This window comes from Hyperolius riggenbachi, chromosome 12 (assembly GCF_040937935.1).
Source record: "Hyperolius riggenbachi isolate aHypRig1 chromosome 12, aHypRig1.pri, whole genome shotgun sequence".
Lineage (NCBI taxonomy): Eukaryota > Metazoa > Chordata > Amphibia > Anura > Hyperoliidae > Hyperolius > Hyperolius riggenbachi.
In genome coordinates, this window is record NC_090657.1 from 107695741 (window position 1) to 107723674 (window position 27934).

A 27934-nucleotide genomic window follows, 5' to 3' on the forward strand; every position below is an offset into this window, starting at 1 on the left:
TACCTCACCATGCAGTGTACCATCACTACTCTTTAATCTATACCTCACCATGCAGTGTACCATCACTATTCTATGAGCTGTTCCTCACCATGCAGTGTATCATCACTACTCTATAAGCGGTACCTCACCATGCAGTGTACTCACTTTTCTAAAAGCCAGTGATGGCTATCCTTGGCACTCCAGCTGTGGTGGAACTACAAGTCCCATGAGGCATTGCAATACTCTCACAGATCTAAGCATAACTTGGGGGGCAGAGGCATGATGGGATTTGTAGTTTGGTCACAGCTGGAGTGCCAAGTTTAACAATCACTTCTATAAGCTGGACCTCACCATGCAGTGTACCATCACTATTCTATGAGCTGTTCCTCACCATGGAGTGTACCATTACTTTTCCTATAATCTATACCTCACCATTCAGTATACCATCACTATAAGCTGTACCTCACCATGCAGTGTACCATCACTATTCTATAAGCTGTACCTCACCATACAATGTACCATCACTATTCTATAAGCTGTACCTCACCATGCAGTGTACCATCGCTACTCTATAAGCTGTACCTCACCATGCAGTGTACCATCACTATTCTATAAGCTGTACCTCACCATGCTGACTACCATCACTATTCTATCAGCTGTACCTCACCATGCAGTGTACCATCGCTACTCTATAAGCTGTACCTCACCATGCAGTGTACCATCACTATTCTATAAGCTGTACCTCACCATGCTGAGTACCATCACTATTCTATCAGCTGTACCTCACCATGCAGTGTACCATCGCTACTCTATAAGCTGTACCTCACCATGCAGTGTACCATCACTACTGTATAATTTATACCTCACCATGCAGTGTACCATCGCTACTCTAAAAGCTGTATCTCACTATACAATGTACCATCACTATTCTATAAGCTGTACCTCCCCATGCAGTGTTCTATCACTACTTTATAAGCTTTACCTCACCATGCAGTGTACCATCCATACTCTTTAAGCTGAACCTCACCATGCAGCGTACCATCACTATACTATCAGCCATACCTCACCATGCAATAAGACAAGGAAAAGAGGCGCCCAGTGGGAATAAAATGTTAAAAACAAATTTAAAAAAGGGGGGGGGGGGCTAAGGTGGCTTACCTCAATGAAGACGAATTCATATATAAGATGAATAAGCACGGGCTTGTGCTTTACATAAATTACTATTCATCATATGTATGAATTGGTCTTCATTGAGGTAAGCCACCTTTTTTCCCTTTTTCGTTTTGTTTTTAACATTTTATTCCTGCTTGGGCACCTCTTTCCCTTGTCTTGTGCCTTAAACCCTTTTGGGAGGGGTGTCATTCACATATGAACCTTGGTGGTGTTGCCACCTTAAAGGTTTTCAGAGTGTGTGTACCTTTTACAAGAGAGCCAACACCTCCAGGCCACCTGGAAACCCGAGTGGAGTCGGGGTTGTGCATCTCCACCTGCCTACTGTGGTTGGTTTCCCTTTTGCAACCCACCTTTGTGAGTATCATTCTACTATCATCCATTATCCTCTGCATGTGTGTGACATACTGCACCATTTGTTGTCTCTGTGCTTTTTTCCTTTTAGGGTGCAGTTTTTTTTACACCCAAAAAACACTCACCATGCAATGTACCATCACTATTCTATAAGCTGTACTTCACCATGCTGTGTACCATCACTATTCTATCAGTTGTACCTCACCATGCAGTGTACTATCACTAGTGCTTGTAGTAGTAATGTCACCAACTGTCCCTCAGAAGAGCTCACAATCTAATTCCTAGCATTGTCACAGTCTAATATCCCATCTTTTTGGGATGTGGGAAGAAACCTAAGTGCCTGATGGAATCTAGTGTTCTCCCAAGATTTTTTTTCCCCCACCAGGTGGCATGAAAAAGTAGCCGGGCGGGACGCAACCGGGGGTATGAAGTGCAGGCGCAACTCTGCTTACAGCATAGGAGGCAAGCCGATAACAACCGGGTGCTCCACAAAATTAGCCGGGTGGAGCATCCGGCTAAAAGAACCTGGGGGGAACACTGGAATGCCACACAAACACTGAAACAACACATTTTAAGTAGATAGTGTCCTGGTCAGCTTCAACCTGGGACTTCACTGCTGGAGGTTAAGATGCCATCAACTATGCCACTGTGCCACCTGTAGGTTACAAATAACGGTTTGATTGTATACTAAAATGCATTAAGCAGAAATGTCATTGTATTACTAAATGTGGCTTTAGACTCTGAGCTGGTGTGCTGCTTACTACCTGTTTGTAAAAATGTTATTTATTTTTTCTAGATTTGATCGTCACAAGTTGCACCAGCTGGTGACAGAACGTTGCTATCCTGTACGTAAGCTCTACCTGTGCCATTTCTTGACAGTTCTCCCTCTAGCTTCTTGTTTATTTGTTCTATTTCATTCCTTCTAATAGGAGATGGTCAGGGGTAACAGATATCGCACCATTCGCTGGTCTTATGAGGAATCCCTAGAGCCTCCCCGTATTGTGCAGGTCCGATGTTCTGATATGGTTTCTAAGGATAATATGTATGGTCAAGTGACTGTACGGATGCATAGTAAACAGGTGAGTGCTCGCAAGGTGGCTATTTTAGGCACACAATTCCCAGCAATGGGTGTTTTCTGTGCTGGGACCATTCCATTCAAATGAACAGCTCTCCTATTGCTACTTCAAGAGGATTGAGCACAGCCAGCGTGCACCAAATTGTAGCCAACACCAAGATTACACATGTGGCTGTGTAAGCTCTGCTTTTATCTTCTTGGCACATAACTTTTCAGTTTATTCAGGTAAAAAACTGTGTATGCCCAGCATTAGAGGGGATAGTGTTTTGCACGAAGTGGGTTGTAGTATATATTGGGGGATGGATTAGTATTTTGCAGCAAGTGAGGGTGGAGGGCTAGTGGGTGAACATTTTTTGCATTGAGGTTTGAGGACTGGTGGTGATTTCAAAACCTGAATTGTTGGCAACCAACGATACTGCTGAAGGATAATACAGAGGCAATTCACACAGAGAAGTGGTGCCAGCTGTCAGGGCTGAAATGACCAAAAAAAGGAAGAATTTATATGGATGGGAGTGTTAGCTTATCCTTGTATAAGGTAGAAAATGCTTGTTATGGGAACCATCCCGTGGTCGTGAAACTATCATTACAAAGTGTATGTTATATTTATGCAACCTGTTTAGTAATGTCCAAGTCTGGCCAAAATCTTTGCTAGATTTGCACTGAGCAGGAGACTGGAAGTAATTAGTTTACGTTGAAATAGTTTTTTTTTCCCCCAGGTTTTTGAAGTACAGTAGTTTAAAAATAACAGTGAATTAGAACTTTAAAGAAAACCTGTACTGAAAAAAACTCCCCCTGGGGGGTACTCACCTCAGTAGGGGGAAGCCTCTGGACCCTATTGAGGCTTCCCCCGTTCTTCTGTGTTCCACGGCGGTCTCGCTGCAGCCCACGGAACGCACAGGCGACAATTGTCGAGCTGTTCAAGATTTACTTTTTCTGGCTCCAGCGGGGGCACTGTTGCGGCTCTCCGCATGGAGATAGGTGAAAATAGCCGATCTCCGTCGGGTCTGCTCTACTGCGCAGGACACTTGCGCCTGGGCAGTAGAGCGGCCCGACGGAGATCGGCCATTTTCACCTATCTCTGTGCAGAGAGCGGATACTGCGCCTGCGCTGGAGCCAAGAGGTAAATATTTACATAGTCTCCGCTCCGGGAGGTTTTTCACCACTGCTGTGGGACCGAGGAGGACGGGGGAAGCCTCAATTGGATCCGGAGGCTTCCTCCACCCGAGGTGAGTACCCCCCAGGGGAGGTTTTTTTTCATTACAGATTTTCTTTAAGGCAAACCTGAAGCGAAAACCTCATATGATATAATGAATTGTATGTGTAGTACGGATAATGAATATAAAATTAGTAGCAAAGAAAAGTCTCATTTTGATTTTGTAGCATTGCATCATTCTGTCACAGTTGCAGCTTTAAAACCACACTCTGTCTTGTAAGCTATAAAACGGAGCAGAAATAATGAACTATTCTGGAGTAAAACCTTATCGCAAGCTGTCTCTCACTATTTCTTGGCTGTTTAAGCTGTTCAGAAAACAGGACTGTATTGACCCAGTGGGTCGAATAGCTCAGAAAACCGTTTTTTGCTGATCACCAGCGATGAGCAAAATGCCACCAAAGTGGCCATTGTGAACTAGCCTTATGAGATTTCAGCAAATCACTAATCATTTGTGATCGCTACAGTGTGAACACTGCCATAGAGCTTTTTACAAGCACTAGTGATTTACAAACAAGCTGAAATCACTAGTAAAGCACTCCAGTGTGAACTAGCCCTAAAAGAATTGAAAGCAATTGTTTTACAGTATTTTAAAGAGAATCTGTATTGTTAAAATCTCACAAAAGTAAACATACCAGTGTGTTAGGGGACATCTCCTATTACCCTCTGTCACAATTTCTTCGCTCCCCGCCGCATTAAAAGTAGTCAAAAACGGTTTTAAAAAGTTTGTTTGTAAACAAACAAAATGGCCACCAAAACAGGAAGTAGGTTGATATACAGTATGTCCACACATAGAAAATACATCCATACACAATCAGGCTGTATACAGCCTTCCTTTTGAATCTCAAGAGATCATTTGTGTGTTTCTTTCCCCCTGCAGCTCACTGAAGAGTTAAGCCTCATACACACGGGGTACGGCCGTCGCCGCAACCACGTGGCACGCGCGTGTTGCGGTGACAGTTCGCCCGTGTGTATGACGCGCGTGCCCCGAACCGTCGCCCGTCGGAGCTGTCGCCAGGCGATTGACATGTTCAATCGCCGGCTACAGCCGTCACCGCAACCTCGCCGGAACTGTCGATAGCCCCGCATGTGTATGCGGGCTAGCGACAGCTACCCACACACGGCACACGGAGCTTCCGGCGGGGGGGAGGAACCTCGGCGACAGCTTCCGCCGCATCGCTAATCCCTCTGCTGTCGTGTGGATGCAGAGGGACTTGGCGACGAGCTGTCGCCGAACTGTCGCGCACACGCTCCCGTGTGCTAGCGACAGCTACAATTGTCCCCCCCGTGAGTACTTAGCTTTACAAGCTGATTGTTTGTTTACTCTTGCAGACAGCTCTGCCCGGTTGTCTGTAATTCTGCAGTATGTGACTCATCAGTATGTGAACAGAGGATTTATCCAGCTTGTAAAAGATAAGAGAGCAGAGAAAAGCTGGCTAATGTAAATAACACACACACAGAGGAGTGTGCATAGAGGGGGCATGCATAGAAGATCACACTGAAGTTGGCAGCCTTCCAGACACAGGAGGACATGTCTGACAGGGAAAGATAAGCTGATTTATTACAGAGATGGTGATAGTATAAAGTGCTTCAGTAAGCCAGAGCACATTATAATAGGTTTAGGAACCTGTAGGATGGTAGAAAACACAATGACATTTTTGTTACAGAGTCCCTTTAAAGCAAATCTTAAGCGAAAATAAACTTATGAGATAATGAATTGTATGTGTAGTACAGATAAGAAATGGAACATTAGTAGCAAATAAATAGTCTCATACTGTTTTCCAGTACAGGATAAAACAAAACTTAAGTTATGTATGCAAAAGAGCTTTTTTTCACTGTACAGAAAAGCGATTTAGGAGTGATTGAACTTTGTGATTCTATAACATTGAAATGCAATTGCTCCAAAAACGCTGCAACATGCATGCACCATCAGCAAATCGCTAATCACTGGCGATCGCTACAGTGTGAACACTACCATTGACTTGCATTAGCAGCAGCATTTTGCTGATCGCCAGTGATCAACAAAAAGCTGAAATATCGCCCAGTGTGAACCAGCCCAAACATGGTGCATGCAGCGATTTTTGGAGAGATTGCATTTCAATGAAAGAATCACAAAATGCAATCACTCTAAAATCACTTTCCTGTACAGTGCAAAACAGCATATTGGCTGACAACCTTAGTTTATCGGCCTAATTTTGTCTACTAATTAACCAGCTGTAATGAGTTATTCCGGTACCAAAGCCCCATCTACACGATACAATTCTTTGTGCAATTCGATTACGATTCTATTTACGATCCGATTAAATCCAACATATCCGATCGGGATTCGATTTGATTCAATTCGATTTGCCATTGTTTTGCAATGGCAAATTGAATCGAATCCCAATCGGACATGTCTGATTTAATCGGATCGTAAATAGAATCGTAATCGAATCGCACAAAGAATCGTATCGTGTAGATTGGGCTTTAGATATTTTTACTGGTCCCATCACATATTCTGGCTACAAACTATGACCTATCTGCCTTTCCTCAGACGTCTTAGGGCCTGATTCACAAAGCGGTGATAACCCAGTTATCACGCTTAAAAGACTTTAGGCGTGATAACCTTGGCACTAGCTGAGTTATCACCGCTTTGTGCTGCTGATCGCTCGCAAAGTCCCGCAATAGGGTTTAATGGGCGCTGCGCGCACGCTGCAATTTCGCGCGAGTTTCTTTTTATCACGCCTAAACTGAGTTTAGGTGTGATAAAGGGCTTTTCACCAGCGTGCAAACACTTTGCACCGCTTTGTGAATCAAGCCTTTAATGTTTAACCACTTAAGGACTGCAGTCATAAAACCCCTTAAAGGAGTTGTCCGGCAAAAATAAATAAAATAAGCGATACTTACCGGGGGCTTCCTCCAGGCCCAAGCTCCCAGCACGTCCCTCGCTGCAGCTCTCCCTTCAGCCGTTCGCCGCAGCTCCGACCTGGTCCCAGGCGATGACGTCAGAGCGACCTGGAGGTCGCTCTGTACTGTGCCTGCGCAATCGGCGCTGTCAATCACCGCCACGTGGGCCGGAGCGGACTGCGCAGGCGGAGTAGTTCTGCGCCTGCGCAGTCCGCTCCAGCCCACGTGGCGGTGATTGACAGCATGGCGCAATACAGAGCGACCTCCAGGTCGCTCTGTCATCGCCGGGGACTGGGTCGGAGCTTTGGCGAACGGCTGAAGGGAGAGCTGCGGCGAGGGACGTGCTGGGAGCTTGGGGCTGGAGGAAGCCCCCGGTAAGTAGCGCTTATTTTATTTATTTTTGCCGGACAACTCCTTTAAGGACCAGACACTTTTTTTCCATTCAGACCACTGCAGCTTTAACGGTTTATTGCTCGGTCATACAACCTACCACCTAAATGAATTTTACATACTTTTCTTGTCCCTAATACAGCTTTCTTTTGGTGCTATTTGATTGCTGCTGTGATTTTAAGTTTTTATTATATTCATCAAAAAAAGACATGAATTTTTTTAACTTTCTGTGCTGACATTTTTCAAATAAAGTAATATTCCTATATACATTTTTGTCCAAATTTATTGTGCTACGTGTCTTTGCTAAAAAAAAAAAAAAAAAAATCCAATAAGTGTATATTGGATTGGGTAAAAGTTATAGCGTTTACAAACTATGGTGCAAAACGTGAATTTTCCCATTTTGAAGCATCTCTGACTTTTCTGAGCACCTGTCAGGTTTCATGAGGGGCTAGAATTCCAGGATAGTATAAATACCACCCAAACGACCCCATTTTGGAAAGAAGACATCCCAAAGTATTCACTGAGAGGCATGGTGAGTTCATAGAAGATTTTATTTTTTGTTACAAGTTAGCGGAAAATGACACTTTGTGAAAAAAAAAATAAACAAAAAAATGTTTCCATTTCTGCTAACTTGTGACATACAAAAAAGAAATCTGCCATGGACTCACCATGCCCCTCTCTGAATACCTTGAAGTGTCTACTTTTCCAAAATGGGGTCATTTGTGGGGTGTTTACTGTCCTGGCATTTTGGGGGGGTGCTAAATTGTAAGCACCCCTGTAAAGCCTAAAGGTGCTCATAGGACTTTGAGCCCCTTAGCGCACCTAGGCTGCAAAAGTGTCACGTGGTATCGCCGTACTCAGGAGAAATAGTATAATGTGTTTTGGGGTGTATTTTTACACATACCCATGCTGGGTGGGAGAAATATCTCTGTAAATGAGATTTTTTAGATTTTTTTTTTTTTTTTTTACCCACAATTGTCCATTTACAGACATATTTCTCCCACCCAGCATGGGTATGTGTAAAAATACACAGCAAAATACATTACACTACTTCTCCCGAGTACAGCGATACCACGTGTGGCACTTTTTTGCATCCTAACTGCGCTAAGGGGCCCAAAGTCCAATGAGTACCTTTAGGATTTCACAGGTCATTTTGAGACATTTGGTTTCAAGACTACTCCTCACGATTTAGGGCCCCTAAAATGCCAGGACAGTATAGGAACCCCACAAATGACCCCATTTTAGAAAGACACCCCAAGGTATTCAGTTAGGAGTATGGCGAGTTCATAGAATTTATTTTTTTGTCACAAGTTAGCGGAAAATGACACTTTGTGAAAAAAAACAATAAAAATCAATTTTTGCTAACTTGTAAAAAAAAATAAAATCTTCTATGAACTCGCCATACTCCTAACGAATGAGAAAAAGAGAGAACACCAAGAGCCCAATATAGTGTAGTATGTACTGGTAATGTATAATTGGAAGAGTAATAATATTAATTTAATACTCACAAATCAGGGTTACCAAGTAGGCAACCACTGTCAAAGCAGGTGGGGAGATTGTCCTGACCCCACTCAGGATTAAAAAGTCGCTCTCTGTAGTAGAAGGAAGGGTACAACCCTCCACCAAGGGTGGACTTGATGTAGATAATAGGATAACAGAGGCGCCAACAGGATAAAAAAACTCTAAAAACTTAAAAACCCATCTTGGTAATAGAGGAGGCAGTGGTGGACTCACCTCCTCCAAGCAGAACAAACGACTGTGGATTTTCAGTCAAAACAATTTTATTGGATACTCCAAATAAAGTGCAACGCATTTCGCAGGATACAAACCCGCTTCATCAGGCAACAACAGATAGGAGTAAACAGCATCTGCCAGTATCATCAACACTGTGACGCTCAGTGTTGATGATAGGAGTAAACAGCATCTGCCAGTATCATCAACACTGAGCATCACAGTGTTGATGATACTGGCAGATGCTGTTTACTCCTATCTGTTGTTGCCTGATGAAGCGGGTTTGTATCCTGCGAAATGCGTTGCACTTTATTTGGAGTTTCCAATAAAATTGTTTTGACTGAAAATCCACTGTCGTGTGTTCTGCTTGGAGGTGAGTCCAGCACTGCCTCCTCTTTTACCAAGATGGATTTTTAAGTTTTGTTGTTTTTTTTATCCTGTTGGCGCCTCTGTTATCCTATTATATACTCCTAACGGAATACCTTGGGGTGTCTTCTTTCTAAAATGGGGTCACTTGTGGGGTTCCTATACGGTCCTGGCATTTAAGGGGCCCAAAACCGTGAGGAGTAGTCTAGAAACCAAATGCCTCAAAATGACTCTTCAGGGGTATAAGCATCTGCAAATTTTGATGACAGGTGGTCTATTGGGGGCCGAATTTTGTGGAACCAGTCATAAGCAGGGTGGCCTCTTAGATGACAGGTTGTATTGGCACTGAAGTGCAGGGAGCGCAGGATGTTCTCAAATCGTGACCTGGACATGGCAGCAGAGAACATGGGCATGTGATGTATTGGGTGCGTAGACCAATAAGACCGCAATACATTCTTTTTGACTAGACCCATGTTAAGGAGAAGGCCCCCAAAAATGTTACATTCGGAAACTTGGAGTGGCTTCCACGGAAAAGGGTGGGCATAGTAGCTTCTTGGATTGGCGGTTGCGTATTGTGTGGCATAACGGTTGGTCTCAGCCACAATTAAGTCGTACCAGCAGTGATCATAAAAAAAAATTTCTGTCACTGCGGTGGGGCGGGTGAGGGTTTGGCCGGGTGATCAGAAGCCCGCAGGGGGGCAGATTAGAGCCTGATCTGATGGATAGGAGTGCTAGTGGGTGACAGGTGGGTGTTTCAGTGGGTGATTAGAGGGGAGAATAGATGCAATCAATGCACTGGGGAGGTGATTGGAAGTGGGTCTGAGGGGGATCTGAGGGTTTGGCCGATTTGATGGGTATGTGTGCTAGGGGGTGACAGGAGGTGATTGATGGGTGTCTCAAGGTGTGAATAGAGGGGGGAAAAGATGCAAGCAATGCACTGGGGAAGTGATCGGCAGTATCTGAGGGTGTGGGCCAGTCATTGGGTGCCCGCAAGGGGCAGATGAGGGTCTGATCTGATGGGTATGATGGGTAGCAGTGACAGGTGGTGATTGATGGGTGATCAGTGGGTGATTAGAGGGGAGAACAGATGTAAATAATGCACTGGGGAGGTGATCAGAGGGGGTCTGGGGGCTATCTGAGGGTGTGGGCGGGTGATTGGGTGCCTGCAAGGGGCAGATTAGGGTCTGATCTGATGGGTAGCAGTGACTGGGTGATTGATAGGTGATAAGTAGGTGATTACAGAGGAGAATATATGCAAGCAATGCCAGGGCTGTGGAGTCGGAGTTGGAGTCGAGGAGTCAATTAGTATTAGATTAAGGAGTCGGAGTCGAGGAGTCGGAGCCATTTTGGGTACCCGAAGTTGGAGTCGGAGTCGTGGTTTCATAAACTGAGGAGTCTGAGTTGGAGTCGGAAGATTTTTGTACCGACTCCACAGCCCTGAGCAATGCACTGGCGAGTTGATCAGAGGGGCTCTGGGGGGGTATCTGAGTGTGTGGGCGGGTGATTGGGTGCCCGCAAGGGGCAGATTAGGGTCTGATCTGATGGGTAGCAGTGACAGGGGGTGACGGGGTGATTGATAGGTGATCAGTAGGTTATTACAGGGGAGAATATATGCAAGCAATGCACCGGCGAGTTGATCAGAGAGGGTCTTGGGGGGCTATCTGAGGTTGTGGGCGGGTGATTTGGTGCCCGCAAGGGGAAGATTAGGGTCTAATCTGAGGGGTAGCAGTGACGGGGTGATTGATAGGTGATCAGCAGGTGATTACAGGGAAGAATATATGCAAGCAATGCACTGGCAAGTTGATCAGAGGGGGTCTGGTGGGCTATCTGTGGGTGTGGGCGGGTGATTGGGTGCCCGCAAGGGGCAGATTAGGGTCTGATCTGATGGGTAGCAGGGACAGGTGGTGCCGGGATGTTTGATGGGTGATCACTGGGTGATTAGAGGGGAGAGCAGATGTAAACAATGCACTTTCGGAGGTGATCTGAGGGTGGGTCTGCGGGCAATCTGAGGGTGTGGGCGGGTGATCAGGTGCCCACAAGGGGCAGATTAGGGTCTGAGCTGATGGGTGGCAGTGACAGGGGGTGATTGACAGGGGATAATAGATGTATACAGTACACGGGGGGGGGGTCTGGGGAGGATCTGAGGGGGTGGGGGGGGGGTAACAAGGAGCCCCCAGGGAGCAGGTTAGGACCTAATCTAAAAAAAAAAGCGTTGACAGATAGTGACAGGGAGTGATTGATTGGTGATTGGGAGCAAACGGGTCTGGGGGGTGGGCAGTGGGGAGCTCTGAGGGGTGCTGTGGGCGATCAGAGGGCAGGGGAGGGGGCAGATCAGTGTGCTTGGGTGCAGACAGGGAGGGCTGCAGCCTGCCCTGGTGGTCCCTCGATCACTGGGACCACCAGGGCAGGAGGCAGCCTGTATAATACGTGTTGTATACAATACAAAGTGTATTATACGCTTTTATAGCGGCGATCGAGGGGTTAACAACCCGCCGGCGCTTCAGATCGGCCGGCGGGTTGACGTCATGGGCGGGCGGAGCCTATCGCCGGCGGTGGCGCGCGCATCACAGCGCGCGATCCCCAGCCAGCTGTAGTCCCAGGACCCGACGCCGATTGGCATTGTGGTCCTGGGCATGCCACTTTGCCACCGCACTTTTGCATGGTGCGGTCGGCAAGTGGTTAAAGTGTACCTGAGGCAATGTGACATGATGAGCTAAACATGTGTATGTACAGTGCAAAACATATTAGTAATAAAGCTGTTTTACTTGTTTTGTTCTGCTGCCTGAAAGAGTTAATTTTAAGACATGGAAGTAGCAGCTTCTGTCTTGTTGGTACCCTGTCGGAACTATAGTACACATCACTGATAAATTTTCCTGGCAGAATACAACTTCTGAGAGCGAAGGGAGATAAAGGTCAATAATTCACATATTTTCATTTTATTTAGGGACACTTAATAGGCTGCCACTGAGCAAAGACAACAAAACATTCAATATACTTTGTAAATGTTTAAATATAAAATAAAACCATGGGATATCTAAAAAGTCATTTTTAGGAGTAGGAGAATTAATATCATTGTTTATCTCACCAGTTTATTTTCACCTTAGGTTCAGTTTAATTTAACTGTTATTGCAGATCCTAATCATCTATGATCGATTTGGCCGTGTTGAATGCGGGAAGGATGAGCCTCGAGATGTTCTGGAATATGTTGTGTTTGAGCGTCATCTGACGAACCCATATGGATCATGGCGAATGCATGGCAAAATAGTACCTGCTTGGGCCCCACCTAAAGAGCCCATTGTCAAGGTAAATGATGGAATCATCCGGTTACATATTTGGCAGGGTGGTTATGACAAGCCAACTTCAGTGTTCTCCCCAGGCTCTTTTAGCTGGGTGCTCTACCTGGCTAGATTTGGTGAGCACCCGGATGTCACCGGCTCGCCTCCTCATCCTCCTGCTATACTGTAAGCAGAGTTGCACAGGCCCCGCATTCCCCCGTTGCGCCCCCAACTGGCTACTTTTTCACGCCACCCAGCTGGAAATAAATTTCTGGGGAGAGCACTGCAACTTGCTTTGCCAGTGCAAATAGACAATCTGCAAGGTGCATTCAAGTACAGCAAACATTTTATGTTACAGAAAGTTTATCTTAACCACTTGAGGACCTAGGGCTTTCTACCCCTTAAGGACCGGCCACTTTTTTTCCATTCAGACCACTGCAGCTTTCACGGTTTATTGCTCGCTCATACAACCTACCACCTAAATGAATTTTGGCTCCTTTTCTTGTCACTAATAAAGCTTTCTTTTGGTGCGATTTGATTGCTCCTGCGATTTTTACTTTTTATTATATTCAGCAAAAAAGACATGAATTTTGGCAAAAAAATGATTTTTTTAACTTTCTGTGCTGACAGTTTTCAAATAAAGTAAAATTTCTGTATACATGCAGCGCGAAAAATGTGGACAAACATGTTTTTGATAAAAAAAACCCCATTCAGCGTATATTTATTGGTTTGGGTAAAAGTTATAGCGTTTACAAACTATGGTGCAAAAAGTGAATTTTCCCATTTTCAAGCATCTATGACTTTTCTGACCCCCTGTCATGTTTCATGAGGGGCTAGAATTCCAGGATAGTATAAATACCCCCCAAATGACCCCATTTTGGAAAGAAGACATCCCAAAGTATTCACTGAGAGGCATAGTGAGTTCATAGAAGATATTAATTTTTGTCACAAGTAAGCGGAAAATGACACTTTGTGACAAAAAAAAAAAAAAAAAAAAGTTTCCATTTCTTCTAACTTGCGACAAAAAAAAATGAAATCTGCCACGGACTCACCATGCCCCTCTCTGAATACCTTGAAGGGTCTACTTTCCAAAATGGGGTCATTTGTGGGGTGTGTTTACTGTCCTGACATTTTGGGGGGTGCTAAATTGTAAGCACCCCTGTAAAGCCTAAAGGTGCTCATTGGACTTTGGGCCCCTTAGCGCAGTTAGGCTGCAAAAAAGTGCCACACATGTGGTATTGCCGTACTCAGGAGAAGTAGTATAATGTGTTTTGGGGTGTATTTTTACACATACCCATGCTGGGTGGGAGAAATATCTCTGTAAATGACAATGTTTTGATTTTTTTTACACACAATTGTCCATTTACAGAGTTATTTCTCCCACCCAGCATGGGTATGTGTAAAAATACACCCCAAAACACATTATACTACTTCTCCCGAGTACGGCGGTACCACATGTGTGGCACTTTTTTGCACCCCAAGTACGCTAAGGGGCCCAAAGTCCAATGAGTACCTTTAGGATTTCACAGGTCATTTTGCGGAATTTGATTTCCAGACTACTCCTCACGGTTTAGGGCCCCTAAAATGCCAGGGCAGTATAGGAACCCCACAAATGACCCCATTTTAGAAAGAAGACACCCCAAGGTATTCCGTTAGGAGTATGGTGAGTTCATAGAAGATTTTATTTTTTGTCACAAGTTAGTGGAAAATGACACTTTGTGAAAAAAACAATAAAAATCTATTTTCCGCTAACTTGTGACAAAAAATAAAATCTTCTATGAACTCACCATACTCCTAACGGAATACCTTGGGGTGTCTTCTTTCTAAAATGGGGTCATTTGTGGGGTTCCTATACTGCCCTGGCATTTTAGGGGCCCTAAACCGTGAGGAGTAGTCTGGAAATCAAATTCCGCAAAATGACCTGTGAAAGCCTAAAGGTGCTCATTGGACTTTGGGCCCTTTAGCGCAGTTAGGGTGCAAAAAAGTGCCACACATGTGGTATCGCCGTACTCGGGAGAAGTAGTACAATGTGTTTTGGGGTGTATTTTTACACATACCCATGCTGGGTGGGAGAAATACCTCTGTAAATGACAATCTTTTGATTTTTTTACACACAATTGTCCATTTACAGAGAGATTTCTCCCACCCAGCATGGGTATGTGTAAAAATTCACCCCAAAACACATTGTACTACTTCTCCCGAGTACGGCGATACCACATGTGTGGCACTTTTTTGCACCCTAACTGCGCTAAAGGGCCCAAAGTCCAATGAGCACCTTTAGGCTTTCACAGGTCATTTTGCGGAATTTGATTTCCAGACTACTCCTCACGGTTTAGGGCCCCTAAAATGCCAGGGCAGTATAGGAACCCCACAAATGACCCCATTTTAGAAAGAAGACACCCCAAGGTATTCCGTTAGGAGTATGGTGAGTTCATAGAAGATTTTATTTTTTGTCACAAGTTAGTGGAAAATGACACTTTGTGAAAAAAACAATAAAAATCTATTTTCCGCTAACTTTCGACAAAAAATAAAATCTTCTATGAACTCACCATACTCCTAACGGAATACCTTGGGGTGTCTTCTTTCTAAGATGGGGTCATTTGTGGGGTTCCTATACTGCCCTGGCATTTTAGGGGCCCTAAGCCGTGAGGAGGAGTCTGGAAATCAAACTCCGCAAAATGACCTGTGAAATCCTAAAGGTGCTCATTGGACTTTGGGCCCTTTAGCGCAGTTAGGGTGCAAAAAAGTGCCACACATGTGGTATTGCCGTACTCGGGAGAAGTAGTACAATGTGTTTTGGGGTGTATTTTTACACATACCCATGCTGGGTGGGAGAAATACCTCTGTAAATGACAATCTTTTGATATTTTTACACACAATTGTCCATTTACAGAATTATTTCTCCCACCCAGCATCCAGGCCAATCCAGGACAGATCAGCAATATCAAGCATGGAAACCGATCCTTCTTCCCACTTTTATGCTTACCCGTTTGGTCTTCAAGCTTACCTCTCCTCTCCCTGCGACAATGTGCAAAAGACCACTGAGTGTGTGCCTACTCCTGTGTCTGGAGTTCCCTAGGTTCTAATAGTGTACCTGCTCGTGGTACCTCTCAAAACACGGCCCTACGCATAGGCCAGGCTGGTCAGGACAGCGGGGACAATAAAAACTGGTGTCATTCCTTCTTCCAGTCCTGCTGCAGACACGACAACGTTTTCTTCGGATGCGTTGACCTGGGGCACACGGAATCTGATAGGCGTAATGCCTACCATGCAGTCGGCTAGTTGCATCTGGGGGGGGGGGGGCCTGGCACCTCCTGGATACAGGATGTCCAGAATGATCTGTTCCTGAAATTGGAGGAAAGATCCAGTTCTCCCAGCCTTACTGTAGAGAACAAAGCTGTTGTAAACTGCCAATTGAATCAGATAAAAAGACACTTTCTTATACCAGCGTCTTGTTTTCCGGGTCATTAAATAGGGCGCTAACCTCTGGTCATTGAAGTCCACCCCTCCCATGTTGACATTATATTCGTGGACGACAAGGGGCTTTTCAATGACCTTAGTTGCCCGTGTAATTTGGACTGTCGTGTCTGTGTGAATGGTGGACAGAAAGTAAACGTCCCTCTTGTCCCTCCATTTCACCGCGAGCAGGTCTTCAGTACGCAAGGCGGCCCTCTGCCCCCGTTGAAGTCTGGTGTTAATGAGCCGTTGGGGGAAGCCCTGGCGACTAGGCCGCGCAGTGCCACAGCATCGGATTCCTTCTAACTTTAAGTGCTGAAAGAGGGCCACACTTGTGTAATAATTGTCCACAAAAAGATGGTACCCCTTCTGGAACAAGGGTGACACCAAGTCCCACACAACCTTTCCACTGCTCCCCAGGTAGTCAGGGCATCCGACCGGCTCCAATTTTGAGTCTTTTCCCTCATAGACCCTAAAACGACATGTATAGCCTGTGGCCCTTTCACAGAGCTTATACAGTTTCACCCCATACCGGGCGCGCTTGCTTGGGATGTACTGTTTGATGCCAAGGCGCCCGGTAAAGCGTAAGAGGGACTCGTCTACGCAGATGTTCTGTTCAGGGATATAAGCATCTGCAAATGTTGATGACAGGTGGTCTATGAGGGGCCGAATTTTGTGGAGCCGGTCATAAGCAGGGTCTCCCCTTTCAAGACAGGTTTCGTCGTCGTTGAAGTGCAGGAAGCGCAGGATGGACTCAAATCGTGTCCTGGACATGGCAGCAGGGTACAAGGGAACATGATGTACTGGGTTCGTAGACCAATACGACCGCAATACATTTTGTTTCATTAGTCCCAAGTGAAGGATAAGGGCCAAAAAGATTTTAATGTCGGAAACTTGGACTGGTTTCCACCCGAAAGGCTGGGCACACATGCTCTCCGGGTGCTCGGTGATGAATTGTGTGGCTTTACGGTTGGTCTCAACCACAATTAGGTCCAAGAGAACCTGGGTGATGAACAGCTGCAAAAAGTCTAGGGCCGTTCCTAGATGAGCTGTCGCCACCTGGACTCCAGACTGGGCGGTGAAAGGGGGCACTACGGGTGCGGCGGAATCAGGGGATTGCCAATCTGGTTGTGCCAGCACCTCTGGGAGTCTATGGGTACTACGGGCCCGTCTTCTTCTTGGTGGCTGCGACGGGGGTACTACTGCACTTGCCACCGTACCAGTTTCAACTTCCATACTGACGCTCACCACTTCGCCAGGGTCTACGGAAGCACTGGCACTAAGTCCAGGAGATGCTGCGCTGCTGGTGCCTGCCTCACCAAGAAAACTATCAACAGCGCTAGCACCACCCTGCTGCCCTTGAGGCGGATCCTGCGCCACCTGCGGTCTAACGACTTGGGGTCTGGTACGCCTGGCTCTAGCCGGGACCATAGCCTCGTCATCACTATCGGTCAGGGAACCACTGCTTTCTACAGGTTCAAATTCGGACCCGGAAGATTCGACGGATGATTCTTCCCAAAAGAACTCATCCGACTGGTCCATGTACCTGTATACCTCGTCATCGGAAAGCCCCCTTCTTGCCATTTTGGATTGCTAAATTTATGGGGTTTTCCTCCGAGACTACCCAGAAAAAAAGAGCACCTACCTAGCAAAAAGGGAGTATTTGAGAGGTATTGGGGTTGGTGGGAAGTGGGGTCTCAGAGGCAATGAAACAATCACGGGACAATCAAATACAATTACAGCACAATCGACTCCAATCACAGCACAATCAAATCTGATGCACTCGGAAAGGTGATGGGGGGAGGGTGGGAAGTGGGGTCTCAGGCAATCAAACAATCACGGGGCAATCGAAGCCGATCACGGGACAATCAAATACAATTACAGCACAATCGAATCCAATCACAGCCCAATCAAATCTGATGCACTCGGAAGGTGATGGGGGGAGGGTGGGATTGGGTGTGGCGGGAAGTGGGGTCTCAGGCAATCAAACAATCACGGGGCAATCGAAGTCGATCACGGGACAATCAAATACAATCGACTCCAATCACAGCACAAGCAAATCTGATGCACTCGGAAGGTGGTGGTTGGAGGTGGTGGGGGGGGGGGGGGGGGGGTTGGGTGTGGTGGGAAGTGGGGTCTCAGGCAATCAAACAATCACGGGGCAATCGAAGCCGATCACGGGACAATCAAATACAATTACAGCACAATCAAATCCAATCACAGCCCAATCAAATCTGATGCACTCGGAAGGTGATGGGGGGAGGGTGGGATTGGGTGTGGCGGGAAGTGGGGTCTCAGGCAATCAAACAATCACGGGGCAATCGAAGTCGATCACGGGACAATCAAATACAATCGACTCCAATCACAGCACAAGCAAATCTGATGCACTCGGAAGGTGGTGGGGGGGGGGGGGGGGGAGGGGGGGGTTGGGTGTGGTGGGGGGGAGGGGGGGTTGGGTGTGGTGGGAAGTGGGGTCTCAGGCAATCAAACAATCACGGGACAATCGAAGCAGATCACGGGACAATCAAATACAATCGCAGCACAATCAAATACAAGCGCAGCACAATCAAATACAAGCGCAGCACAGTCAAATACAATGCACTTGGACGGTGATTAGGGGGGGGGGGTCTGAGGGCGATTTGAGGGGGTGGGGGGTTGATCAGGAGCCTGCACGGGGCAGACTGAGTCCTGATCTGATGAGAGGCAGACACAGGGGGTTACTGATCAAAGATCAGTTAGTGATTGCTGGGGAGGACAGATGTAAACAAAGAGCAGGGGATGTAATCAGAAGGGGGGTATGAGGGCAATCGAGGGCCTGGGCAGGTGATCGGTTACCCCCGCGGGGCAGTTAGGGTCTGCTCTGATGGGTGGGGGTGCTGAGGGGTGATGGACAGGTGATAGACAGGTGATCAGAGGGGGATCAGAGGGTAAGGTAGCTGTATACAGATGTATACAGTATACAGGGGGGTAGTCTGGGATGGGGTCTGGGGGTGATCTAAAGGTAGGGGGGGGGGATCAGGGGTGACTAGGAGGCAGTTAGGGACCTAAACTAAGAAACTGTGTTGCTAGTTAGTGGCAGGTGGGGGGGTGGGGGTTTTATAGGGGTGCAAGGGTGCTGGGCAGGGGTCTGCTGGGGTGATCAGGGGGGGGTATGAGGCCTGGGGTGGGTGATCAGGGGGCTGCTGTGGCAAAAAACGCTGTTTGGCAAGTACTTACTAAATGCTTCCTCCTCGCTAGTGGTCTCTGCAACAATGAGACCACGAGGCGAGGAGGAAGCATGTATAAGGCACTTTGTTTACTTAACAAAGTGCCTTATACTTTTTGATTGGTGGATCCCAGAGATCCCTCCGCTCGCCGGGGCTGCTAAGTGCCCGGCGAGCAGAGGCACAATGCCGGGCTTCCGACTCCCGGCGGAGGATCGCGTCACTGATGACGCGATCGCTCCACCCTTGCCCCTACAAGGACCGCCGCCATTTGTCAATGCGGCGGTCCTTGCGGGGTGCACTTCCCGGCCGCCATTTGTGCATACGGCGGTCGGGAAGTAGTTAAGTTACTGCACATCACGGCACTGCGTAACCTCGCTGGCCTTTGCCTCTAGCTGCCTACAGACAAGCACATTTCAAAATGTATTGTGGGTGAAAGGGGGTATAAAGTATTCCTAAGGGGTGCACACACTCTTGTAATCTGGATGAACAACTGATTGCTACACAGATTTGTATTTATTTGCGCTAAAGTATCTTTGTTGAAGAATACTTGGAGGACTGCTACTTTTTGGAGTACAGTATATCCAATTTACTGCACTGCAGACATGGTTCTGTGTGTGCTGAGAGCTTCACAATAAGAACCTCTTAAAGTACACCTGAACTGAGAGGGATATGGAGGTTTCCCTATTTATTTCATTTTAAACACTAGTTTCCTGGCAGTCCTGCTGATTATCTGCCTGTCACACTTCTAGCCATGGACCCTGCACAAGCATGCGAGATCTGACTAGATTGGTTGCATGTTTGTTTCTGGTGTGTGATCCAGATACTACCATAGTCAAAGAGATCAGCAGGACAGCCAGGCAACTAGTATTGTTTAAAAGGAAATAAATATGGCAGCCACCATATCTCTCTCACTTCAGGTGTCCCTTTTTTTTAACCAAAAAGTAGCTTTATTTTATAGGAAAAAAAAGGTTATGGTGTACACTCAAATTACAGGAGGTTCGTTCTGCACATATATTTCCAACTATGGCAGTGTTCTCCCCAGAATTTTTTTCCAGCCAGGTGGCATGAAAAAGTAGCCGGGTGGGGTGCGAGGGGGGAATTCAGGGCTGGTGCATCTCTGCTTACCGCACAGGATGAGGAGGAGAAACTATGCTTTACCAAAATTAGCTGGATCAAGCACCCCTCTAAAAGAGCCTGAGGATAACACTGAATATTAGTGTTATAGTTGCATTTCATACTGGGGTGATCATTGCATTTAATATGTCGGTTAATTTCATGTATCATACAAGGGTGTGTGTTGCATTTTATAAGGGAGGGGGTGATTTTTGCTTTTCATATGGATGTAATTTGCTGCTGGGGTTGAGGAGTATTGCAGATAGTAAACATGGGTCAGTATCATACTAAAGGGGCCCATACGTTCAGCCAATTAGTGACCGATCGATCAATCGCAAATCGATTGCCCGATTTCAATCGATCTGACATACTGGAAAATCTAGGTCGATCTGTTGAGATTGCTTATCAATTTGCATTGGACCTAATGGAAATCTGATGGCAAAAAAATACCATCAGATCGATTTTCAATAGATTTCATACTGAAATCTATTGGAAATCTGTTCCTAGTAAAAAAATGTTTATAAACACATCAGATAGATCAGAAAATCTAACGAGTGTATGGCCACCTTGAATTGTAAATCTAGTAAGGTATAAACACTAAAGGGGCCCATACACCTAACGATTTTGCCGCCTATATACAGCAGATTCGATCACTGTGATCGAATCTGCTGTGAAATCATTGCGCAAACACTGACAGAACGAACGATTTCCATCCGAAATCAATCGCTCCCGTCGATCAGTCCGTGCAGAAGATTATTCTCGATCGCCAGCGGGTCGGGAGTGTGTCGATAGCGGAGTTCGAATGCCCGACGACCGACGCAATACAGCGGAGATACATTACCTGTTCCGGCCGGCGCGACTCCCCCGGCCTCCGCTGTCTTCTTCTCCGCGCTGGTCTCCGGGTCCGGCAGGCTTCAGTTCATCCTGTCCTGGCAGGAAGTTTAAACAGTAGAGGGCGCTCTACTGTTTAAACTTCCCCCAGACACGAAGAAGTGAAGCCTGCCGGACTCAGAGACCAGCGCGGAGAAGAAGACAGCGGAGATTGGGGGAGTCGTGCCGGCGGAGCAAGTAATGTATGCGGGCGGGGGGGGAGGGGGGGGGGGTGTCAGCGGCAGCAGCACCACCACAGATTGCGATCGGTTTCATGCTGAAATCGATTCACAATCTGTTTGCAGTAAAGGCAGCCATACGATTCCTCTCTGATCAAATTCGGTCAGAGAGGGATCTATCTGTTGGCCGATCTGATGGCAAATCGACCAGTGTATGGCTACCTTTATGGGCAATGAGGCAGGCTGAGACAGACAGCATTCAGCACAATCCTCCATCTCCAGCAAGTCAGCTTATCTAAATTGCAGCTGACCGCAGTCATTGTTTGTTTTCCCAGGTCCCCTAGCTTGAAAGCTGGTGCACTCTCAAAAGCTCTGCAGACTACCCTATATCAGATAAAAAGTGCTCCTGCTAATTAGTGGATACATATATCATACCAATGGAAGGATGATCAGTTCATGTGTATTGTGCAGTTCTCCCCGCATCATAGCGGCATAAATCAGAGCAGCTTGTGTTGAAGAGAAGCAGCCGGTAAACAGAGGGGGCGGGGTGGCAGAGCCCGATGCCGTGCACTGCCTGATCAGTTCTGTGCACTGAGTTGGCCTTGGAGCTGCGTGGAAGGAATGGGACTGGCTGCTGACATTCATGCAGCCAGCACAGGACAGAGGGAACACACTGGATTCGCTGGGGGAGATGGGCAGGACAGTGGCAGATGACAGGAACTGGTTAGGGAGTCAACGTGAGGAATAAATGAGAGAGAGGAGTCCAATATTAATAAATGAGGAGTCAAATATTGAATCTTAAGTACAAAAAAAAATTGGGGGGCTTCTTCCATCCTCCTGGACTCCTACTGTGCCCAAAAGATCTTCCTGATCCCCTCCCGGCAGCAGAGATGACCCTGGCAAAGCTGGTCTGCTGCTATCAGTCGTAGGCTACATGTAATTCGCTAATGCGCATGCGCAGAACCTCCCTGCTGCCGGGAGCGCTACCGGAGTATGCGGGGCTCTGGGCCGCGCATGGGCAGCAGCTGCTGACTGGCGGCGACAGGCCAGCTTTACATGGGTTGTTGACACTGCCTGGAGGGCAGGAGGAGGACATCGTAGGCACAGCAGGAGTCAGGGGGCTGGAAGAAGCCCCAGGTAAGGTGTGTGTGGGGGTTGGTTTTTTTGGGTTTGTTTGTTTGTTTTTTTACCCCCTTTACTTCTCAAGATTCCCTTTAAAGAGAATCCGAGGTGGGTTCTAAGAATCCAATTAGCATACAGAGGCTGGGTCTGCATATAATACCCAACCTCTGTTGCTATACTGTTTCCCCCAGCCCCCCTCTGCACTCTGCTGTCCCCCATAAATCAATCGCCATGCTGGCGACCCGCAGCGTGTCGCCAGACGGCTGTTTACATGTGAAGTGTCAGTCTGCCGCTCCCCCGCGTCCTCCTTAGCGCTGGTCCCCGCCTGCATCCCTTCCCTCCAATCAGCGGGGAGGAAAGGGACGCGGGCAGGGACCGGCGCTATGGAGGAGGCAGGGGAGCTGCAGGCTGACCCTTCACATGTAAACAGCCCTCACCAGCACGGCAATTGAGTTATGGGACATAGCAGAGCGCAGGGGGGAGACTGTATAGCAACAGAGGCTGGGTATTATATGCAGACCCAGTCTGTGTATGCTAATTGGATTCTTAGAACCCACCTCGGGTTCTCTTTAAGCTACTTGCTTTGAAAATTGAAGTTATAGGGGTGTTAACATTTGTTGTTGTATCAGGCAGAGAGGTGAACAGACAGTGGTAAGGTAATTAGTTGTTTTACTCATATTAAAGTGGATCCAAGATGAAAACTATAAACTATAACAAGTAATCTGCAACTGCATATCCACCCCTTAGACTGTGAAAAAGTAACTCCCCCATCCCCTCTGCCTCTGAAATCTCTGGCTAGTAACCTCCTCCTGCCCAGACTGAGCTCCCATAAGCCCTTGCTACATAGGTCTGAATGCCTTGGCGTTTTGGAGAAGCTGTGGGCGAGGCTTGTTTAGTTTATAGGGAATTAGAGTATTAAAACAAAAAAAGTATTTGGCTTGAGGAATGCCCTATAAGCTATATGTAAGGAACACAATTATGCAATGAATAAAAGTTAATCTTGGATCCACTTTAAGTTTTAAGAAGAAAGATGTTATGAAGGTGGATATAGCAGATAAGCATTCAGGAACACATGTGAGGAGGGAGTTTAGGTCTGGAGCTGAGAGGTACAGTTGTGTATCATCTGCATATACAGTAAGTGGTGTTGAAAACCCAAATGAGTCGATTGTTGCTAAGGCCGTGCATGTAGATGGAAAAGAAAAGTGGACAAAGGAAAGAGTCTTGAGGTACCCCCACAGACAAAGGATGTGGTGAAGAGGCCTGAATCAAGTAAGAGACTGTGAAAGGGAAGATATCCAGGAGAGAGCTAGGCCCTCCTTTTTTTTTTTTTTTTGTTAAGGCCCTTTATGCCTAGAAGAAAGTATCTGTAGGAATAGAGTGTAGTCAACTATATCAAATACTGATGACAGTTCAAGAAGAATCAGTATGGAATAATGGCCTTGAATGAGAAAAGTCTGTGTGAGGCTTTAGCTTGGCAAAGTATGCAATTTAGGAATATTAGTTAGACAGTTCTTGCTGGTTATATAAGGAACATTCCCCCAATTACGTACCTGTTTCTCAAAGGGGCTCACAAATCTTATATCCTTGCAGTAGCACCAGTTAGGCCACCTGTGTGTTTTGGGCATTGAAAGGAAACCAAAGCCATTAAAGAGACCCAGAGACGAAGCACCCTCATGTATTTTATTACATTTATCAGTGGGAACATGACAGTAAACACCTACCCTGCTTTTAGTTTCATTCTTATCTGCTTAATTGGTCTATTAGCAGCTGTGATAAGAAACCCAGACTGGCTCAGTCTAGGTTTGACCTGGAATCATTATAGCTGAGTCACTCTTCTGTGGAGTCTTTTCAAGCCCAAGCCTGCCACCTCCTGGCTCAGATTTCCTGCTTTGCATACTGAGAACTGTGATGACATGGGAGGGGCTGCTCCTGCTAAGAGAGAAGCTTTGAAACAGACAAGTCTGGCTGTAATATGATCCCTGTGTGCTCTGTGTGCACTAGATAATGATGATGACTGCAGTCTCATTCCTATGAGAGACACTTCCTACAGGCAGCTGCACATCATACCAGAATGAAAGCACACAGATGAAACGCTGCAGCAGCCTTTCTCATATAGCCTAGATAGCAGCCTAGTCTCATATAGCCTAGACAGCACATCCAGAACAACTCATAACCCGGAAGCAGAAGGGATATGAGCCGGTGGCCATATTTGATTTTTCCTGGAGCAATAATGGATAAAAAACACTAAAAAGGCACACCAGAGCGGCAAAATTATCAGGTAGAGCATTTATTCTTTACAAGCTATCGATCGCTATCTGATGTTTATTTTGTGTGAAACGTTCATCTCTGGTTCCCTTTAAAGTGGATCAGAGCTGAACTTTTACACATTGCATAATTGTGTTCCTTACATATAGTTTATAGGGCATTCCTCAAGCCATATACTTTTTTCTTTTTGTTTTAATACTCTAATTCCCTATAAACTAAACAAGCCTTGCCCACAGCTTCTCCAAAACGCCAAGGCACTCAGACCCATGTAGCAAGGGCTTATGGGAGCTCTGTCTGGGCAGGAGGAGGAGGAGGTTACTAGCCAGTGATTTCAGAGGCAGAGGGGAGGGGGGAGTGAGCTTGAGGGCTGGAGATGCAGTTGCAGATTACCTGTGTAATGATGACAAACAGAACATGGCCGCTCTCATTGTATCACAGGAATAATTAATCATATTCTATTGAAGCTGTGTGCAGCTAGATATGCTGTGTAAACTATCTCAACTTTAGATAAGATATATAGACAAGTTACTTCTTATAGTTAGTTTTTCATCTTGGATCCGCATGCTCTGAGGGGACATGCAGGCTCCATGTAGATAGTAAGATAGTCAGGAATACAACTAGAACTGCAGTCTTGTACTTATAGATTGTAAGGTATGAATGAAGATGATTGTGTTTGTACCAACATGATGAACTGAAGCACTGAATGCTGCCCTTGTTTGACCACCTTCATTAATTTTATTGTTCTTGGTTTGCAGACGGTGGTATTACCAAGTCCAGTACTGGACCTTTCACAGGAAGTGGAAAATTTGGAGCAAAAAGAGGCTGCACCTGCACAATGGTATAAATAAGGTTCAGGTACTGAGACATGGCTCTGTTTCACATAACCAGAAACTGCACTGTGACATGACTCAGTGCTGAAGATAACAAGTCTCCTGCACTCTGGTGAACCACTTTGCTAAGGATGGCAAGACACTCTGCTGTGAGCTGGTGTTACAAATAACTAACACTGACCGTCGCATGGATGGACCTGACTGTGTGCCCTTCTGCCATGGGAGGAACAGATATACCAACTGGCAGACATTGATGTGAATGGCTTGCCAAGTGATGTGTAGCTGCAATTTGTTTTTGTTTTTTCACATTAAATGAAATGTTTGAAACAGTTAACTGGTTGTGGATGTATGTAACATTTACAGAGTGCAAGCATCTTATGTATTCTATATTCAAAGTTCTCAACACATACACATGGTACGTGTACTCTAGGCGGTACTCTAGTGGGTCCAGGGGTCCTTGAACTTGTCATAGTGTCTGGAAAGTGTAATGGTTAAGGGCTCCGCCTCTGACACAGGAGACCAGGGTTCGAATCTCCGCTCTTCCTGTTCAGTAAGCTGCACCTATTCAGTAGGAATCCTTGAGCAAGACTCTAACATTGCTACTGCCTATAGAGCGTGCCCTAGTGGCTGCAGCTCTGGCGCTTTGAGTCTACCAGGAGAAAAGCGCAATATAAATGTTCTGTATCTCTGTCAATCCATTATTCTAGGTTCTGAGACTAAAAAAAAAAAACTAAAAAAAAAAAAGATTCTTCTACATAAACAAACTTGAATGAGGGCTTGTTTCCACTGTAGCGGTGCGGAATCGCCTGGATTCCACCGCTGAAGAAATCGCATGCGGCTGCGTTTCCCCATGCGGATTTCCCCGCGATTTCGCATGGCAAGGAGCCATGCGAATTTAACCATGTCACTGCCTGTGTTAAGTTCCATTGGCTTTCATGCGAAATCGCATGCGAAATCGCGGGGAAATACGCATGACAAAGCCGCATGCGATTTCCCTATTAAATACATTAGCGGCGATTCGCATGCATTCCACTCGCAGGCGAATTCGTTGACTCTTTTGAGCGTTTTTTTACCGCTGAAAAAAACGCACCTCAACAACGCTACAGTGGAAACAGGCCCATCCACTTGCATTACATGTGCGAATCCGCATGTGTTGGACACATGCGGATTCGCGATAGTGGAAACGAGCCCTAAGTGTTTATAGTTAGCGCCAACACTGCGCAGTTTGGGTGTACTGATCAGGGCTGTGGCGTTTGAGACGAGAAATTTGTAAGTACCTGGAATCAGAATTTAAAAAAAAAAAAAAAATACCAACTCCTAATAAATGTAAACTGTAATTAAAAGAAAAAAGGATACTTTTTTTTTAATTTCTCAGATAATAGAATCATAAATAACTTGTATATGCATTAATAGCAGTGCTTGGTCCACAAAAATGAAATAATTAATCAAAAAATAAAGCAGTCACCATATTTTTAAAGTCAGGTACAGCAAAGTCCTCATTATCCATAATTCAGGCAACTGAAGCCTCAACTAACTTCCATACCTGCGGGGATAACGGGGCTGAACTTTTGGGGAGTGTTAAGAGCAGAAGCTAATTACCAATTGTCCAGGGGCCATCTGCTGCACATGCTGCAGCTCCCAGCAGTTTTCCGGCATCCATGCATGGCGCCCATGTAACCTGACAGCAATACATGGAAGATGCAGGAAAGCCGCTGTGAGCTGTAGGATGTGCACATGGTGTCCGCATGATTGGCAAGTAGTTTCTTCTGCTTCGGGGGAGGCAAGCACTATTTTACTGATGGTTTAAGCAACCGGGAAGCACATGTATTCAGCACCAGGCAATCCCGATAGAAATCGCTTCTTGGAGAAAAAGCTCAAGAGAAAAATTCCTCCCGCCTCTTATGGAGGCCTGTGGGTTGATAGACTCCTGTAGGTTCATGCATCTGTAATGCTAGGTACACACGATTCGATTTTTCAGTCAATTTTTCCGCCTGATTCTCTTATCTTTTCTTATCAATTTTTATTCACTTCTATGAGAAATCGACTAGAAAGTTCGGAAATATCGGACATTATGGAATTTATCGAACCATCTCTCTAACACAAAATTGTATGATGTGTACCTAGCATATGAGCATGAATTTACATTCTATTCACCTAGTCACAAGACTTTTTCCAGGATGGACATGATTTTGAGGGAATTCCGAAGTCATGGAGGCAGGACTATATTCATGCTAATCGAGAACAGAGGTACCATTGTTTGGCAAGGGAGGCAGCGAAAGTGGTCCTCTAAGGTAGGATTGTATCATATGTAGCCACTAAGAAAAAACAAACTAGAGAACAATATAACCTAGAAATCAAAAAGGTGAAAGAGGTGTATAGGGTGCATAGGATGTGCCCCTCTGATGCTAATAGGGAAAAGTGACAGCTAAAATGATGGGGGATTTTTGTTGAACTTAG

General features: G+C 46.0%; 1 protein-coding gene across 2 annotated transcripts in view; it reads left to right on the forward strand.

The window, feature by feature from the left end:
- Nucleotides 1-25811, forward strand: part of MRPL45 (mitochondrial ribosomal protein L45) — a 55160-nt gene extending 29349 nt beyond the window's left edge. For both annotated transcript variants that reach the window (XM_068263072.1, XM_068263071.1), the window contains exons 5-8: nt 2300-2348; nt 2433-2582; nt 12294-12464; nt 25403-25811. In XM_068263072.1, the coding sequence (XP_068119173.1) occupies nt 2300-2348; nt 2433-2582; nt 12294-12464; nt 25403-25495 (463 nt within the window). In that variant the 3' untranslated portion in view covers nt 25496-25811. The remainder of the gene's footprint in view (nt 1-2299; nt 2349-2432; nt 2583-12293; nt 12465-25402) is intronic.
- Nucleotides 25812-27934: the final 2123 nt, after the last annotated feature.